The sequence below is a fragment of the Diplotaxodon limnothrissa genome, linkage group LG13 (assembly GCF_057381915.1).
Source record: "Diplotaxodon limnothrissa isolate DT_005_m linkage group LG13, D_limnothrissa_male_GT1.1, whole genome shotgun sequence".
NCBI lineage: Eukaryota > Metazoa > Chordata > Actinopteri > Cichliformes > Cichlidae > Diplotaxodon > Diplotaxodon limnothrissa.
The window spans coordinates 13,969,411-13,986,097 of NC_140608.1; the positions used below are offsets into that span (position 1 = coordinate 13,969,411).

Below are 16,687 nucleotides of genomic sequence, written 5' to 3' on the forward strand. Positions count from 1 at the left end.
TGTTGGACCGATTGGTAAACAGTTGGCCTCCATGACCTTTGTCAGTGTAGAAAACAGTGAAGGCACTATAACCTGTGTGACACGAAGTAGTTAATTTATTTACCCTTTTTGGTGATATGCAGTTAGGTCCCTTTTCCAATTGAAGGACACGCCACCTTAGTAAGTCAGTAATTAGTTACTACCAAATCTTTAAAAAACAAAGTTCTGCCAAGTAGAGCCTACACCTGCAAACAAGGCATAAAATCAAATCGGCAACTTCCTGTTCTCTTTTCGGCATCAGCCATAGCTTTTGTGTGGTGCAAATGCACTGAAGTAAAATCACTGTCCATTTCATCAGCTTTAGGGTTGCTAACCCAAAACAACAGATGAGTTATAAATAAATAAAATATGTTTCCAAGTCATTGGGAATTATATCATCAGGTCCAGAAGTATTTTTATTTAAAAAAAAAAAAACCCAAATCATTTTGCCCCTGTACACCACCACACTGGATTTGAAGTCACACAAAATAGATGTGAATCTACAGGCTTGCAGCTCAAATGGTTTAACGAAAGTATAGTATTAACTGTTTAGGAATTATTTTTTTTATATTTTTATTTAGTCCCCCATTCTCACAGGCTCAAAATTATTTGGACAAACTGATGTAATTTTTAATGTAAGTTTGATGGAAATCTTTGCAGTCAGTGACTTCCTGAAGTCTGGAACTCATGGACTTCAGGAATGTTTCCATCCTTGAGATAGTCCGTCAAGGCCTTTTTTGCAGCCACATCAGCTTCTGCTTGTTCGTGGGGACCTCTCAGCTTTCACTTATGTCTTGAGTAACTGAAAGCATGTTGTGTTTGATTGAGTTAAGGTTAGTGATTTGGCCATGAGAGAACAATACTTTTGCTGCCATTGGGGAAAAAAAACAGTCTCCCCCTTCTTGCATCAACATCCCTTTGGAAGTCATATTGAGAATTCCAGTGAAGTGCTGCCAAATGCAATTTCAAAACCTGGAATTGAAAATTGTGGTGTTGTACAGAGGCAAAAGTGTGTGATTTTTTTTTTTAAAAAGTGTCACTGTTTCAAATACAAACTTGTAAGATTTGCCAAGTAAAAGAAGGAAATGATGGAGACAATTTTTAAAAGCACACACATTTAAGTTTAATTAATGAAAAGAGTGGAGTTTTGGTAAACATTTTGTCGGTGGCAATACATACATTCAGCATTATTGAGTTTTCAGTTCAATCCCACCATCAGTCCTGTAACATAAACGCAAACAGACAGAACCCAGACAGGGATATTTCTTAGTTTTTGCACCATTTCAATACAACAGAGACATTGTGTTGTTCACAATAACATTTATGTATATAGTTCATAGGATGGAAGAAAACTGTGTTTCTGGTCATGTGACCAGTAACTGAATTACATCTCAATATAGCACAAGCACCACTAAGATGTCTACCAGGAAGTTGAATGCACCAGTCCAGTACAGATTAGTGCAGAGGAAGGAAAGGAGACATGGAAAGAAAGTCACATTTGACTAAACGCGCACCTTTACGAGGCACACAGCCTAAGTATTACAGTGACTGTTCATCAGTATCCTTTATGGGATCTTTAATGTTTTTGTACACCACTGGATCACAGCGACAGCATGTAAAACAAAGTTAACATGGGTAGCAATATGAATAGGAGCTCCGTGATGCAACGCTGTATGAGCTGAGATCTGCAGCCTTTCACACTATAAAGAGACTTTAACAGTTAGATCAGCAAAACGGATCAAACACAATCCCGATCTGCAGAGAGAACAACACCTTAACGCCATCCCGATGGACTGTCACTTATTCGACAGGATGTGATTTCTATATCTTACATTGGAAACTAAATAACAGCTAAAAGTTACCACTTCATGAATAAGCATAGGTCGTATTTATCTATACACATTTATACATTCAGGTATGACGTTCACTGTAATTGGCACCATTGCTTTCTTTTTTTTTTGTTGGTTTTTTTTCGTATGGATTACCACTTAAAACTGACAGATACTGAAAATGTCCAGACCGTTCTCGTTTACTTATCTGTCAGTAGTAGGCATGTAATGCTTCACACACAGTTGCCTTTTCAAAGCAATCTTGGATGACACACCTTGATAACATGATCATTGTCCACAGAGGCAACTTCATCCTGTTCCTTCTGGCTTGACAGCAGCTTATGATCAGTTGAGCTTGACTAATTTAAAAAAAAAAAAAAAAATTTAAAAAACAAACAAAACAAAACCCACCAGCTCACAAATTCAAATGACAGAAATGCAACTCGAGCACTTCAATCCAAATGAACACGGAAACAATCAGAAGTCTTTTAAGTGTGATGTGTTAATTTCAAGGGAAATTTGAGGTGGGGGACATCTCTTAATCTCAGCTCTGAACTCTCCGGCCCCTGCAAGCAAACCAGGAATGTCTGAGCCAGAGAGGAAGGTCAAACACTGCTATGAAGTGTTGTTACAAATACAGTTTTTTACGTAATTAATTTTTTTAGTTACCTTTTTAAATCTTTTTGACATTTTTGATCTTCACTTTCTACAGGAAAACGCCATTAGATAAAATAAATAAAAACAAGCACAGACTCTCAATGAATTAATGTAATATTCACATGGAAGACAACATATACAATATTAAACATATTTCTAGACCAATACTGCCTTCTATACAAAAAGGCCAACCAGCTGCTGCATTTTTTTTTTGGCCAATTAAATGTAATTAATCACCTTTTGGAGCATGTGAGATACAACAAATTAAAAAAAACAAAAAACACCTAGGGAACCAAATGAACGCCTTTCCACCAGTCCCAAAGCTTCAGGAAACAGACTTACTCTTTAACATAGAAAAATACTATACCAAAATGAAATACAAATATATATATATTAGAATCTGTTAGGCATTTCTATATAAAGGGTTGTAGGGGAGGGATGGGGCAGCTAAAGGAGTTAGGTTACATCATGACACAAAAATATAACAAAAACAAATTATGAGAAATGAAACAAAACAAAATAAAAAATAAAACAACAGAGCATGATTCTGCAACGTTTTTGTTTTGTACATTTATAAGGATATTAAGAAGCTCTACATATTTGTTAGCAAACTTCTCCAAACATGCAACAGTTTGCACAAGTTTAATACTGCAGGCATCAAAAGGAGCAGGACTGATTGGCCTCCTACTCACTGGGGTGGAGTAGGTTGGGGGTGGGATTATGCAAATCATCCTAACCCTGAGGCAATTCATGCTGGGGGCTGATAAGCACTGGGCACTGTCAGCACCGGATGGGTTCTCTGATTGGAATAGTTTGGCACAAGCCTTCCCGTGTGGCGTTTAGACTGTGCAGAAAATGTGTGTATGCCATGCATGTGTGATTATGTACTTCAGAGACGTGCCTTGACTGCTGTTTTCAGTGCTGCTAGTCAGCGCAGTCTCTTGTTTATTTCTTTTTTTAATGGAGTTTCTGTTACGGTACCTCACAGAAATCAACTGTGACACTAGACCACCCTAGCCTCGAAGCCACGGCGTCTGCGCCGCTCTTAATCGTACGATTTCTTCCTTGCTGTTCACTTCTACGTGTGCGTGTGTGGATGGATGACTGTATCCTGGCAGAGAAACTGCTACACCAAACCAACAACAACTTCAACTCAACTCAAACCATGTCCAGCCCAGTCCAGGCAACCCAGCCAAGCTCAACTCAAAACAGCTTTGCCAAGTCAAAATTGTCCAGCTCTCCTCTTAGCCTTCTGCTTTTCCCAGGCCAGACCCCACTGTTCTCTCTGCCTCCACAAAGTAAAGATGGTAGATGGTGGCTGGGCTGTCAGAGGCCTCAGAGATGGATGGGGAATTCACACTGGGTGACTCGGGTTGAAACAATGTTGCGGATACAATGGTTTGCTGCTGTTGTCGCACCTACGTTGTTGCCCGTGATGTTGGTTTCTCTGTTTTACTGTAGGTCAAACACCCTTAGAAGGGGAGGAAATATACTATTTTACAAACACTGTTGTCCATAATATATAGATAGAGGTTTTATATATATTCTTTAATATCTCTCTTTCTTTCTCTCCCTCACTTTCCTACTGTCTTCTCTTTCCTTTCTTTACTTCCTTTCTTTCTTTCCATCTTCTGCTCGTCAGCAGCAGCAGGGAACGGGAGTGAACTGTGCTACATGCAGCCCACGCAACCGCACTTGATGGTCTTTTCCACCTCCTCGCTGAAGGTGGTCCCATCGCTGCATTCGAAGGTGTATTTCCGACGTTTCATCCTCTGACTGGCGCAGCAGGCCCCTGTGTCGCAGGCTCCAGTGCACTCCACCCAAGAGACCATGCGTGTCGTCTGGCAGATAGCGTATCCCCGCTGGACCTGGTAGAAGTCTCGCACAGGTTCCCCTCTGCACTCAATCTCTAAATAAAAAACAATGGAGAAAAAAGTTTTTAATATGACTTGTTTTAAAGTCTTTTTTTTCTTTATCACTACAGACTAACATGCACAAAACCCACCTGCATCACAAAGTTCTCCGGTATAGCCACTTTCACAGTGACAGTATGCATCTCCTGTGTCTGAGATCTGGCAGCGACCATGTTTGCAGGACAAGTGACGGCAGGGGTTAAACAGCTCCCCTTGTTGGTTACACAGGGCTCCGCGGTAACCCTCTGCACACTCACAGCGGTATGACTGAGAATCCAGAGGGATGCATTTTCCATGGACACACCTATTTAAGAGGCAATAAACTCAATAAATATAAATATAAAGTTTAAAAACTTGATCCACACTAAGCTATTCCATTTGCTGACATACTTGCTGCCCTGGCAGGGGTTGTTAGCAGGCTGGTCACAGTGCGCCCCGCTCCAGCCTGGCTGGCAGTGGCAAACGGGTCCTTGGACCCCATCAGGTTGGCATATGCCATGTACACAGTAGATCTTCTTGCAGGGCTCGCAGCCCGGTACCACGCCAGGCTTCATCTGGGTCTTGGTGAAGTCCTGAAGCTCGTTGTTTATGTACAGGTTCTGGATACAGCCATGGAAACTGGAGCTATTCTGGATCTGCCAGAGACGGAAAGTGCCCGAGTGCACGTCCACCGGCATGCCTGGAGGAAGGAACGAGAGAAAGGATGGTTATATACAAGGACGTGCATACTGAGTCACACGCACAGACATCTAACACAGGGCTGGTATGAGTGTAATGGAGACTGATATTTTCAAGCATGTGTGTCCCAGCAGTGTGTAAACCACTTCTCAGATTAGTATATACAACTGTTTTTTGTTGGAGTTTTTTAAACTAATTTTGATTTTTTTACATTTGCACTATAAGACACATCATCCTTGAAATGGGGGACAACAAAAGGGAGAGAGGTATGGAAAAAAATGTCTCCTGTAGTTTGTATGAATGAAGAACAGCACTTCACAGCACATCACAGCAGGAAAAACCAACAGCACCAAGTCTGAGCCACTCCTGATCCGATATCAACCCACAAATGGGGGCTGAAATGCAACAAATCTAAGGTGTAACATTAAAGGTTTATTTTTTCAGTTTCAAAGTCTGATTCTATCAAGAGTGGCTAAATTACATGTAAATTATACAAATGAACACCATGTGCACCATGGGGAAAAAATGCATGCAAATACAAAACTAATCTGAAGTCGAGACTGTGTGTGGTAGTTTGATTATGATTCTAACACTAGATGGCGTAGTTCACACACTATAAAAAAGTGCTTGAAGGACGAAGTCTATAGAGAGATGCATTGTGTTTTTACTCTAAATTATGATCTATTATTTTTGAGAATGATGTTCCTTCAGCTGTGTGGTGGTTAACACATTTGCAAGGGAAAGGTTGCGGGTTGTACTTCAGCCTGAAGGGCATCTGGTGTAAGCCTCTGTTAAATGCAGTGCTACCTGGTTCAGAAGAAGCTGAACGTAGCTTTACTTTTGAGAATTGTGTTCTATGAGCTTCCTTTTCATGATTAAAAAAATGTGTGTGTGTGTTAGTATTCAGGAGGTTTATCTGTATTTTTTCTAGCAAACACAGTCATTACTAAAGGTGGGATGGAGTGGCTAGAGGATAGGGTTGAAGGGTTGAGGGAAAGGAGTGATTCGGGTGGTGACAAAGCGAAGGGGGAGGGGTGGTGATTGACAGTAGTGTAGTAGTTAAGAGTGCCTGCAGAGGAGGGAGGTGTGTTCTGGAGAGGGCCCCTACCCCCCACATATAGTGGAGCCTCCCCGTTGATGGGCCGCACTGCCCCAAAGCTGTCCATTGTGGTAGGGAGACCCCCGTCAATGGACAGGTTCACCATCTGGTCAAAGGTCACCAGTTCCACTGTGTGGAACTGACCATCGTTGATAGTCTCAGTACTGGGAAAGGAAAACACAGATTGAAGATATACAGTACAGTCAAAGTGAACACAAAATGCTACGTGCTCATCAGGACTGAGCGAGCAGTGGCACCTTACCTGTATATGGCATGTCCTGGCTGACTGCCGGGGTCATAGCTAACCTTGACATGACCTTGATAGAGCTCCACTGCCATATGGTCATTGTCTCCATTGTACAGCAGGATACCATTGTCCTCCGCTGTTGATACCTACAGAGAGATCATTTTTGGATTGGGTGTTTGAGTTATTCAGGCTTTAGCACAGAAAGGCAGTGGCAGCACACTGAAATGGTAGAAATGACTGCACATACTTGTAGTGTGATGTTAGCTTGAGGCCAGTTCTTAAGGTCAGAGAGCAAGAGGTAGGAGTCTCTGTCGATGAAGTTGACGCTGACCAGCTTCTCACAGCGTGGCCCTCCAAACTCAGGAGGACACTGGCAGAGGGCGCGCCCACCTCGCTCCACACATGGGGCGTTGTTCTGGCAGTCGGCCCGCTCGCACAGTGACAGTAGAGATGGGGGAACCTCGCATAACTGACCGCTAAAGGAAGACAGACAGTGAGGGGATTTTTAGGAGTGTGATCCGATTAAAGCAGAAGAAACTAAGAAGCCAAAAATAATGGCACACTTGTCCTCTCCTCACCTATATCCTTCAGGACAGATGCACGAATATCCATTTAGCTCGTCCACACACTGAGCTCCATTCTGACAGCGATGCTCCTCGCAGTCATTATAATCTACACTGCAGTCATCACCAACATAACCAGGAGAACACACACACCTGCAATGCAAAAATACAAAATATAAATCGTCTATTTCCCAACATACAGCTTCAGAATTGATTGATCTGGTGCTTCTGGGAGTAAAACATACTTGGGTCCAGAGGATGTGATGAGGCAGGTAGACTCGTGTTGGCAGGGGCTCCGACCGGGGGCACACACATCTTCCATTTCTTCACACATTTCACCTGCAAAAAGGCAAAGGTTTTAGAGAAGGTGGTTAACGCAGAGCATAATCATATTTTTCATAGCGTAAAACCTTCTTTTTAACTGATATTTTGTTACTGTGCAGCTGTTTCTTGATCTTAACTATGCTGCATCTACTAACCTGTGTAGTAGGGGGGACAAAAACAGGTGTAGTTGTTGACACCGTCGATGCAGGTTGCTCCGTTCTCGCAGTCGTTGTCATCGCAGTCATCGATATTGGTTTCGCAAGTCGGGCCCTCGAAGCCCAATGAACATGTGCAACTGTAAAAGCAAACAAATCCATCTCATCAAGTTCTGTCTTTGATTAAGATTTCATTCCTTACCTTCACTGATTTCCTCACCTGTACTGTCCCTCTTGATTTGCATCCATTCGGCAGGTTCCTCCATTGGCACATGGGCTGCTCACACAGGCGTTCAGAACCGTCTCGCAGTTCTTTCCCTGAAACAGAGGCCAGACTAAGGGATCTGCCAAAAATGATGCTACTCACGTCGGTAACCTCTCAACTGGTCTTCACAGGTAGGTGGTAGCACTGTGTAGTTACCTTGAATCCCGGAGGACAGCTGCACCTGTAGATCTCCACCAGGTCGCTGTGGCAGATGCCATGGTTCTGGCATGGACTTGACAGACAAGGGTTACACTTGGCCAACACTGCCGTGTCCACATCACCTAGAGGAAATGCCAAAGCTTATATTTCATTTTTTTTTTACAGGTACAAGTGACCAATCTAAGATGAAATTCCTGCGCTGAACACAATAACTCACCTGAACATTCAAATTTCTTTGCAGGTGTAGTCAGCAGAAGTTTGCCCTCCATGCCCTGAGGACCAGCACAGCGGGCGATGCCGGGCTCTTTGTATCCAGTCTTGACCCAGTCCGACAGCCAGCGCAGGTGACAGTCACAGTACAGCGGATTGGCACCGATTGCCCTGAAAATTCAGAGATCAGTCATTAGTAATCAGTGATTTAGGCTCTTTCAGTATAAGTCTACCCACTGTAGTGCACTCTGTCACCAGCAGGTGTCTCTACATTCTCATATAAAGTAACACTCACTTAAAAATCAACTTGATGTCCTAGACAAAAAAAATCAGAGCCTCCCTAAGAATAAAACAGCTCTAAAGTTTAACGCTCAATGCCACTTTGGGCCATGCATTATCAGGAGGAAGGCTGTTCAATTACGGCAAAGGTGTGAACAGAAGGCACTCTTAACTGCTTCTGTCATGGTGGTCAGGAATCAATGGCGCTCTGTCCTCCCACTGGATGCACAAACACTCCTGAATCGATGCTGTTCCATTACTGCGGAACACAGGCTCATCTTTCAGGCCGAGCCAATAGCTGACACCTGACATCTGCTTACATGAAAGCCACTTGACTGTGACTGTGGATCAATGGCTCCCCTCCATCCCTCACTTCGCCCCATTTTCATGAAGCCTCGACTCTTGCTCTGCTCTCCATGAAATGTCTTTGTTTAGTTCTCCCTATGCTTCCTTCTGCCAGAGCTCCAGTGTCAAAACTGGAGGACACCTACAGATTGACAGATCTATCTGTCGTCATCATCTTTTTTTGGCAGCTCCCTTGGGGGTCGCCGCATTTGATGCATCTCACCCTATATCTAGCATCTCACCCTGTCCTCCTCCTCTGTCACATGACCCGTCTGCATGTCCCGCTTCACTACATCCTATCTCCTCCGTGGTCTTCCCCTCCTGCCTGGTAGCTCCATATTCACGATAAGTCTATCTATCTAATAGGCAGATATGTCTACTGATCAGCAACTGTCACGAAATGATGTGACAATTTATGCTGGATGGCAAAAGCCATGCACAGCCAGACGCCCAACTCACACAAAATTGCAGACAAATAAATAAACACTGAAGTCCACAGACCATGAAAGATATGTGTGTGCAAGTCAGTGAATGTTTGTGCTTCAAAGATGTCACACAGGGAGATGAGAGAGCAGAGGGGTCTGTGTGTTGCTTGAACCGCAGGACTGCGGCTGATTAAGGGAGGGCTCGTCTCATGCAGAGCCGACCAAAGAGGACAACAGACAGCCGCTGTGAGCCACACTCTGGCTGTGTGTGCAGACGGCTCCTGTACCTGACAGTGCCTCTGTGTGTGTGTGTATGCATTTTTGTGTGCAGCTACATGTATGTACACTTAACATGGTAAATGCAGATGGTAATGGTTCTGGAAATGGCCATACAGTTGTGTGTTACTACTTACAAATGGGAAAGTGAGGACACGTCATTAAAGATGCCATCGGGAAGCTCTGAGATTTCATTGCCATGAAGAGACCTTAAGGGTGAAGGGGAAGGAGAGGACAAAAAGAGAAAATACATGAAGACATCTGAGCACAGAAAGAAAATCATACTATTAGAACAAAGTTCAAAAGAAGATTTACTGATTGGTCAACTGCCAGAAAATCAACTCGTTTTTGATTTGTTAAAACACACTAGTATTTTTTTTTTTTTTAAAAGACAAGTATTTGAATGAACGGTCCCATTTCAGTATTTATAACGGTGCTCCTGTGTCCAAATGGTAAAGCTATATTTTTTTCAAAGTAAACCAAAGAGTCAGTATATTAATTGTCAGTGCTGGGTTGATTGCTTTCCAACAAACCGAAACCAGAAATATCAGGAACAATGGCGCAATGTTGTCTTGGCATTCTAAATGAGCGGGAGGTGGTTTGTGTTTCTGGTAGAGCCATGTGCAGCTGGCAAAGATACGAGGCTCTGTACGTCTGGAAAAGGCTGGTGTCAAGTTTCTATGCGCGTCTGGCTGGCAGGGCCAACAGGGGTATAGAGTTGGGGGGTTAAAGAGAGCTGTACCACATGCAGGACAGTGTAAGTGTGTGTGCAGACAACGAGGAACAATTATGTGCTTGTATATTTGGGCACATGCATTAATATTAATCCTGGTGTGTTTTTGCATTATTTTGAATCTACTGTTATTTTCCTTGTTCTCAGACTGCTACTGCTACCAAGGTTGACAAGCCTACATGGCTTAATGGATACATGATTGATGGTCATTGTAATCCGTCAGGTCATTACCACCTCTAAACCTCAGCTGACCGCAAGCTAATGTTACCACAGCTCAGTCCACAATAACAGTACATGACACATCTGCTCTCTATGCCTGGATGAAGAGAACTGATTTATAAACAGACTCTGAAAGTAAACTGCCTTCTTTGTTGGACTTGTCAATCACGGTGAAACTGTGGAAGAGTCAGAGGAAAGGATGCGGAGAGTTGGTCAGTGTAAGAATACTAAATACTAGAGGAAAAATATACAGTGTAACCTGCCTGAGACAACACGCTAATTGGCCTGTGTGCCATGGAGAATGCTTATTAGTGTAGAGCGCGTAGGTGGGTTGTGGTAGTTGGAGGATACCGAGGGCGTAAAGCCAGCAGCAGTGTGCCAGTCAGGAAAAGATCTCATGGGAAAAAAGGAGCCATGGAGTCTCCAGGAAGAAACTTGATCTGCGCTCCTGCTAACATTCTCTCTTTTTGACTTTTCTTTGCTACGGCTGTATATCATTCTGTCAATTCACGTTGCTTATGCCAGCTTATCTGCAGCCCGATTCCCAGAATGAAACCGATTGACAATTCGATGGCTTATGTCTACACAGAGTGTGGGAAGTCTGGTTCTGTGAGCCACATGTCTGTTTTGTTTTTGTTGAAAGCTTTACATTCATTGTTTTTTTCCCTTCTCTTTTCTTTCATATCACATTAATTTCTTACAGGTTGCTATTCAAACCCCTGCGGGCCACACCCTGGCGCTGTCTCAGCTCACTCACCTCACACCTAATACTCAGCAGGCCAATTAGAAGCGTATTAATCTGCAGCTTAAACCACAACCACCATACAAACACACACACACACATGCGTGCACACTCACACAGTGCCGCTTGCAATCACACCACATCCATGCCAGCCTCAGACCCCTGGTTTGTTTGAAGAAGTGAGCGTTAATGATTCTTCTCCTCTTTTACTGCTGTGTAAAGCCAAAGGTGCAGCTTTATAAAGGCTCTGGCACCTCGGCGTGCGCGACTGCACATGAGCGCGGCGCTTTTGGCATCTCATTGTGGTTTCCATGAAGCTTCCAACTTTGAACTCTGAACTTTTTGTGGAGTCTGAAAGTTTAAACTATTAAACTGAGCTCATTGTCGCTCGAGATTTGCTGCACCCCCCACTGTATTTCTAAGCAAAGAAAGAAATGCCACAGCTCCAATTGACATTTAATGGGAGGCTTATGATTGATCACACGGGCAGTAAAGACATCAAAGTTTTCTGCTTCACTTGGACTCCCGTCTGAGTAAGACAATAAGGTAGCCCAGACAGTCTGTGTGTATATATGTGTGTTATTGTATATAGTTCTGAGCCTGTGTGGTGTGTGTGTACGTGTTGGTGGCACTGAGGGAGGGCCTCACATGGCGTCTAGCATACTTGTTCAGGGGAATTTCAGAAGTAAAGGTGGCGTGAGTGAGTAACAGCAGAAATAACGGACACACAGCTTCATTAGAGATCAAAGCTCTACGCCTGGCGTAGCGACGGCGGCATCAGCTAATGATGGCCGAGCTTCACTCTCATTCTACACTAAAAGGGCTCTTACGCTTTGTGTCTCGTAATGATCGGGGGCTTTAGTCGAATCCCACCGTAAAAAGAGGCTTTGTTGAAGCTTTGTTGTCACTAATAAAAAGTGTGCCTGCTATGAGCACACATGGAAAGCTGATAACTGCACTCCCACACACATACTAACAGGCACCAAGCCAGTAGATGACAAACATTTAGACTATGCATATACGGGCATCAGTGCGCACACAGACACACACACGCAGACACACAAATAGACATTGGCGTGCGCGCATAATCTCATAAGGAGTGCTGCTGGGCCTGGTCTCAGTTTCTCCTGTTGCAAAAGTAAACTGTACATTCGAGTTAAAGCTTGAGGCTTCGAGCTGCTGTGCGCTTCCAAAGACTGGTTTCATTTCGTCATCTATCTGTCGAATGCATTTACGATCTACATCTCAGTTATTTAGCAGACGAATTCATCCGCAGGGAGCCCATGGTCACTGAGAGTGCACAATCAAAGACTTCATAACTTCATAAAAGCCCACAGGCAAAGTCAAAACCATTACAGCTAGCGGGGCAAACATTCTCCGGCAATCAGAGTCAGGGTGATTTTGTACAGTGGGATGTGGGAGCATGTGTTTGGCCCTGATGGTGCAGCAGTGATGAGCTCGGGGCACTTGGAGGTGAACAAGCAGACTGGGCAGAAGTCTGAAGAGGAGGTGGTTAGGAGTGGGAGCTGGAATAACACTGCTATTTCCCCCCCACAGCTGCCATCTAAACAGAGAAAATAGGTCGGAGTTTATGTGTGTGTCTGTGTGTGTCTGTGTGTGTCTGTGTGTGTATTCATAAGCTGTCATAACTGTTTAGACTGTGTTTCATTCCTCTGGAGTCAATCAAACATTCTCAGCATCTGCTTGCACCATCTCTGTAGTCAGTGCAGGCTGCAAAAATATCCTCCTTAATAACTCATTTAGCCTGAAAGTAAGTCCTGTCTTGTTTTAGAACACTTCTGTCAAAATGACTTCAAATGTTCTCAGTGAGCAGAATGAACACTGTCCTGAAATGATGTGACACCAAAGAAACATTTGATTTTTCATGAAGAAAAAAGTGAAACACTCTCATAGCACAGGCAGTATACATTCTGTATTTGAAAAAAAAGCACATATATAACACAAATAGTACCTGCATGCAATTCATCTGAAATATGAAAATGAACTCACAGCAGTCGAAGTGAGTGCAGTCCACTGAAAGCCATTTTGGGGATACAGCGCAGCGAGTTATAGCTCAGAATTCTGCAAAGTAAGATCGTCACAAGTGTCACATTTAGGTAGAATTAAAACAAAACTTTTCTAGTTGCAGATAAATTAAAATGACAGTCAAGGCTGGTTAAGACTTACAGAGTGGTAAGCTGACTCATGTTAGCGAAGGATGAGTTGGTCAGAGAGTTTATCTTGTTGTTGCTCAGGTCTCTGAAACGTAAAAAAGGAATCATTCACTGTACTGATCAACACCAGGGGTGTCAAACATAAGGTCCGGAGGCCAGAATTGGCCCGGCAAAGACTCCAATCTGGCCCACTGGATGACTTAGGAACAAGAATTTTGGCATGAATTTTGGACTGTAAGAACCGATAAAGACCCCCCCCCCCCCCCCCCCACACACACACACACACCTTTTTATACTACACCAAAGTAATTAAGAAATAGATAATCAATTAAATGACAGTAAAGGTCTTTCTTTCTGTGAAAAAAGACATAATAAACTGGATATTTTCTGTGAATTAACAAGAACTTTCTGTTTTATAATTACACAACAGTCTAGGCAACGAGCTACCAGATCTTTTGCTGTAATTTTATAAAGCTGTTTCTTAGACTTTAGGCTCAAATAATCATTCTTAAGCAACATTTCTTTGTGTTGTAGAAAAACTGACATACTTGAAATTGCACTTCATTTTATTGCATTAATATATCTCAGGGATTAAATGTGCAGGTAAACACAAAGGCTTAACATCAAAGTGAGCTGTATGTGGCCCACGGTGTAATATAAGTTTGACATCCTGGATTGATCCTTGTAATTGAAGATGTACACAGACAAAAAACTTACACCAGCTGTAGGTATTTGAAGGCAGACAGTTCCTTTGGAACAACACTGAACTGGTTTCCATCTAGATACCTGGACAGACAGACACAAATAGGTTTGTAATGAACCAGCAGGCGCTATCATTGAAAGATAGAACAGCTACAGCAGACTGAAAATATTTACCAGCACTGTTTCTTAATGTATTTTCAATCTAAGATTCAACTGATCCACTCATGGCTCTGGTAACCAGTTGGCTACCAGTTGGCTACCAGAATATTGGGATAGTGAAAAAATGAATAAAAGAGAAATCATTATCAGTAGCTGATGATTACTGTGCAATCCCTGTTTTACTCTTCTACACACTATTTAACTGCATCACAGCCTGCTCAAACAGGATTGTTAAAAAAAGTTAGAACTTCAGTCAGTCTACAAATGAAAACCAGAAAGCTTCTGGTGTCAGATTCTGCATATTCATGTACGGATATCTGCTTACAAGATTTTAAAACAATGTTGCTTGTCAAGACTAGAAGTCAAGCATAGCAAGCATTCCACAGTCATGCTGTTTAAGTAGTCCCATTTCACACAGATACTGGGCTAAGAATCACTTCTACTGTGAAAGAGTGACTAAGAAAAGAAGACAAATGTGTTACTTTCAGTGAATTTGCTTTTTTCTGATTTTCCAGTTTAACAACAATTCCTAAATGTGACCCAGCACTTTTAAAGTGATGTACAAACCCTTGTGTTTATGTGGGCTATGCAAGTGAGTGATGTATACAAGGCACACAACCACCCTCCTGATTACCAATACAAAGTCCTACTAGTGGTGTGTCACTTTGATAAATGGCTGATTTAGGGCCTGGTCCTTCTGAGCAGAGCTGCAGGCTCCTGCTATTGTTCTTGACTGTACACAGGGTGGGAAGCACAGGGTGCGTGGGTGCGGGGAGGTGGGTAGTTAGGAGGCCTTTGGGTTCAGTGGTAATGATAGGTAATGACGGTGCTGAGGACACTTGGGATAATGATGGAGTAGCAAACTCTCCAGATGACAAGATGAAAGCCCAGAACAGAGGGGTACACCTGGTCACACCTGCTGGGACAATGACAGGCCTTAAGGCTCGCACAGCGTGTGTGTGTGTGTGTGTGTGTGTGTGTGTGTGTGTGTGTGCCTGAGTTGGTCTGAACCACTTTAAGCATTATTGGAAAGTTCCAGACCTATTCCATTTCCTCCCCTTTCCATTGAAAACTGCTCATTAAAATGTCCTGTTGCTCCCCTATGCTCCTGTGGACAGGCTTTTGGCCCTCACACAAATATTCACGCACACACACAAACACACACACTAATCCTTGGCTCTGAGTGTGAGAGTGACATCAGTGCTAGCCCTGAAGGCTGTGAGGAACATAGAAGAAGAATGTCTGAGAGAATAACTACAGGGTTTATTGACTCCTTTCCTATTCCCTAAGTGACGCGATGTGTTTTCTTTGCCCCTGCTGTTAACACTTATCTTTTTTAGAGGCTCATAAAGTCCACTTTACATTTTTTTTAATGATCTTCCTTGCTTTTAAGGAAAGATGAGGCGAAAATAATACCTGATAAATATAAATGCAATTGGAGCAATTAATTCCAAAGAACTCACAGTTCTGTCACATTCCTGGGGATGCCTTTGGGCAGTGTGTGAAGGTGCTTGTTACTGCAGCGCACCACGGTCTCTAAGCATGTACATTCACTGGGACACTGGGGCCGAGGCACACAGCTTGTCTCCTCTTGGCCTGGGATAAAAGAAGAGAGATATGAGAGAGGAAGACAAAGAAAACATGACCATGAGGGCAGACGTAAATGGAAACAAGCCAAAAAAATAGCTGTTTTTTCTGACCAAAAAACCCCCAAACTTTAGATAGAGTAAAAATAGAAAGCAAACCGAAAGACAGCACAGCATCACAATAAATTAAACCTGACAAGGCATTGAGAAAATAAAGAAGGAAGAAGTAAAAGATGTGAAAAGCACAAAAACAAAAATTAAAGGACAGAAAGAGAAAGGAGACTCGCTAATGTAGTATTGACCAGCAAAGGCAAAGAATGGAAGCTGCCTAAAGCCTGAAGACAGGTCTAACAATCATTCAGGTGCAAACAGGGTGACTGATCAATAAGGCAAACAGCTCAATAGCTCCACTCAGCATTTCATTGATCAGCAGCTTAGGAACTGCTGAGTATCAATCTATTCAGTAAACAAAAGACTCACACAGCAGTGGCCATTATTTGAGATTATCTCAGAAACTTTAAACAGCTCGTCTTTATAACATACTATGGGTTAAAATCTTCCATCAGTCACACCCAGGTTAGTTTCAAACACAGAGAAGGATTAACATATCCTATTTAAGATGCTTTTCTCTTTTCAAGGAGGGAAAAAACTCCACTTACACGGGAGCTGTGGTATAACGTGAAGTAAAGCACTCAAAGCTGCCTACCTTCCTCACAGCGGAAGTCAGGCAGAGCCACATCCTGGAGCGGGATCTCCTTCAGGAAGGCAGGACGCTGGCAGCGAGGGTTACCTGTTACAATCTTCCTGCTCCTCAGCCAATCACCTAGCCAGGCCAGCCGACAGTCACAGTTGAAGGAGTTGGCCAGTAAGTTACTGGGAGAGAGTGAGAATAAAACAGACTGTGAGAGCAATAAAACCTAAAATTAAAGC

The 16,687-nt window shown here is 43.0% G+C and overlaps 1 protein-coding gene across 2 annotated transcripts in view; it reads right to left on the reverse strand.

Annotated features, from left to right (window-relative positions):
* Positions 1 to 3,117: 3,117 nt before the first annotated feature.
* The window catches only part of slit1a (slit homolog 1a (Drosophila)), an 80,906-nt gene continuing 67,336 nt past the window's right edge, over positions 3,118 to 16,687 (reverse strand). The window contains exons 20-37 of one of the 2 annotated variants that reach the window (XM_085369282.1): positions 16,464 to 16,630; positions 15,635 to 15,767; positions 14,028 to 14,096; positions 13,324 to 13,395; positions 13,147 to 13,218; positions 9,580 to 9,651; positions 8,125 to 8,288; positions 7,905 to 8,029; positions 7,704 to 7,801; positions 7,484 to 7,623; positions 7,250 to 7,343; positions 7,020 to 7,157; positions 6,689 to 6,917; positions 6,457 to 6,587; positions 6,204 to 6,358; positions 4,808 to 5,096; positions 4,510 to 4,721; positions 3,118 to 4,413 (exon numbers count right to left, since the gene is read on the reverse strand). In XM_085369282.1, coding sequence (XP_085225408.1) covers positions 4,175 to 4,413; positions 4,510 to 4,721; positions 4,808 to 5,096; positions 6,204 to 6,358; positions 6,457 to 6,587; positions 6,689 to 6,917; positions 7,020 to 7,157; positions 7,250 to 7,343; positions 7,484 to 7,623; positions 7,704 to 7,801; positions 7,905 to 8,029; positions 8,125 to 8,288; positions 9,580 to 9,651; positions 13,147 to 13,218; positions 13,324 to 13,395; positions 14,028 to 14,096; positions 15,635 to 15,767; positions 16,464 to 16,630 — 2,599 coding nt within the window. In that variant the 3' untranslated portion in view covers positions 3,118 to 4,174. Of the gene's footprint in view, positions 4,414 to 4,509; positions 4,722 to 4,807; positions 5,097 to 6,164; positions 6,359 to 6,456; positions 6,588 to 6,688; positions 6,918 to 7,019; positions 7,158 to 7,249; positions 7,344 to 7,483; positions 7,624 to 7,703; positions 7,802 to 7,904; positions 8,030 to 8,124; positions 8,289 to 9,579; positions 9,652 to 13,146; positions 13,219 to 13,323; positions 13,396 to 14,027; positions 14,097 to 15,634; positions 15,768 to 16,463; positions 16,631 to 16,687 lie in introns of both variants that reach the window. The other variant, XM_085369281.1, reaches the window with a different exon arrangement.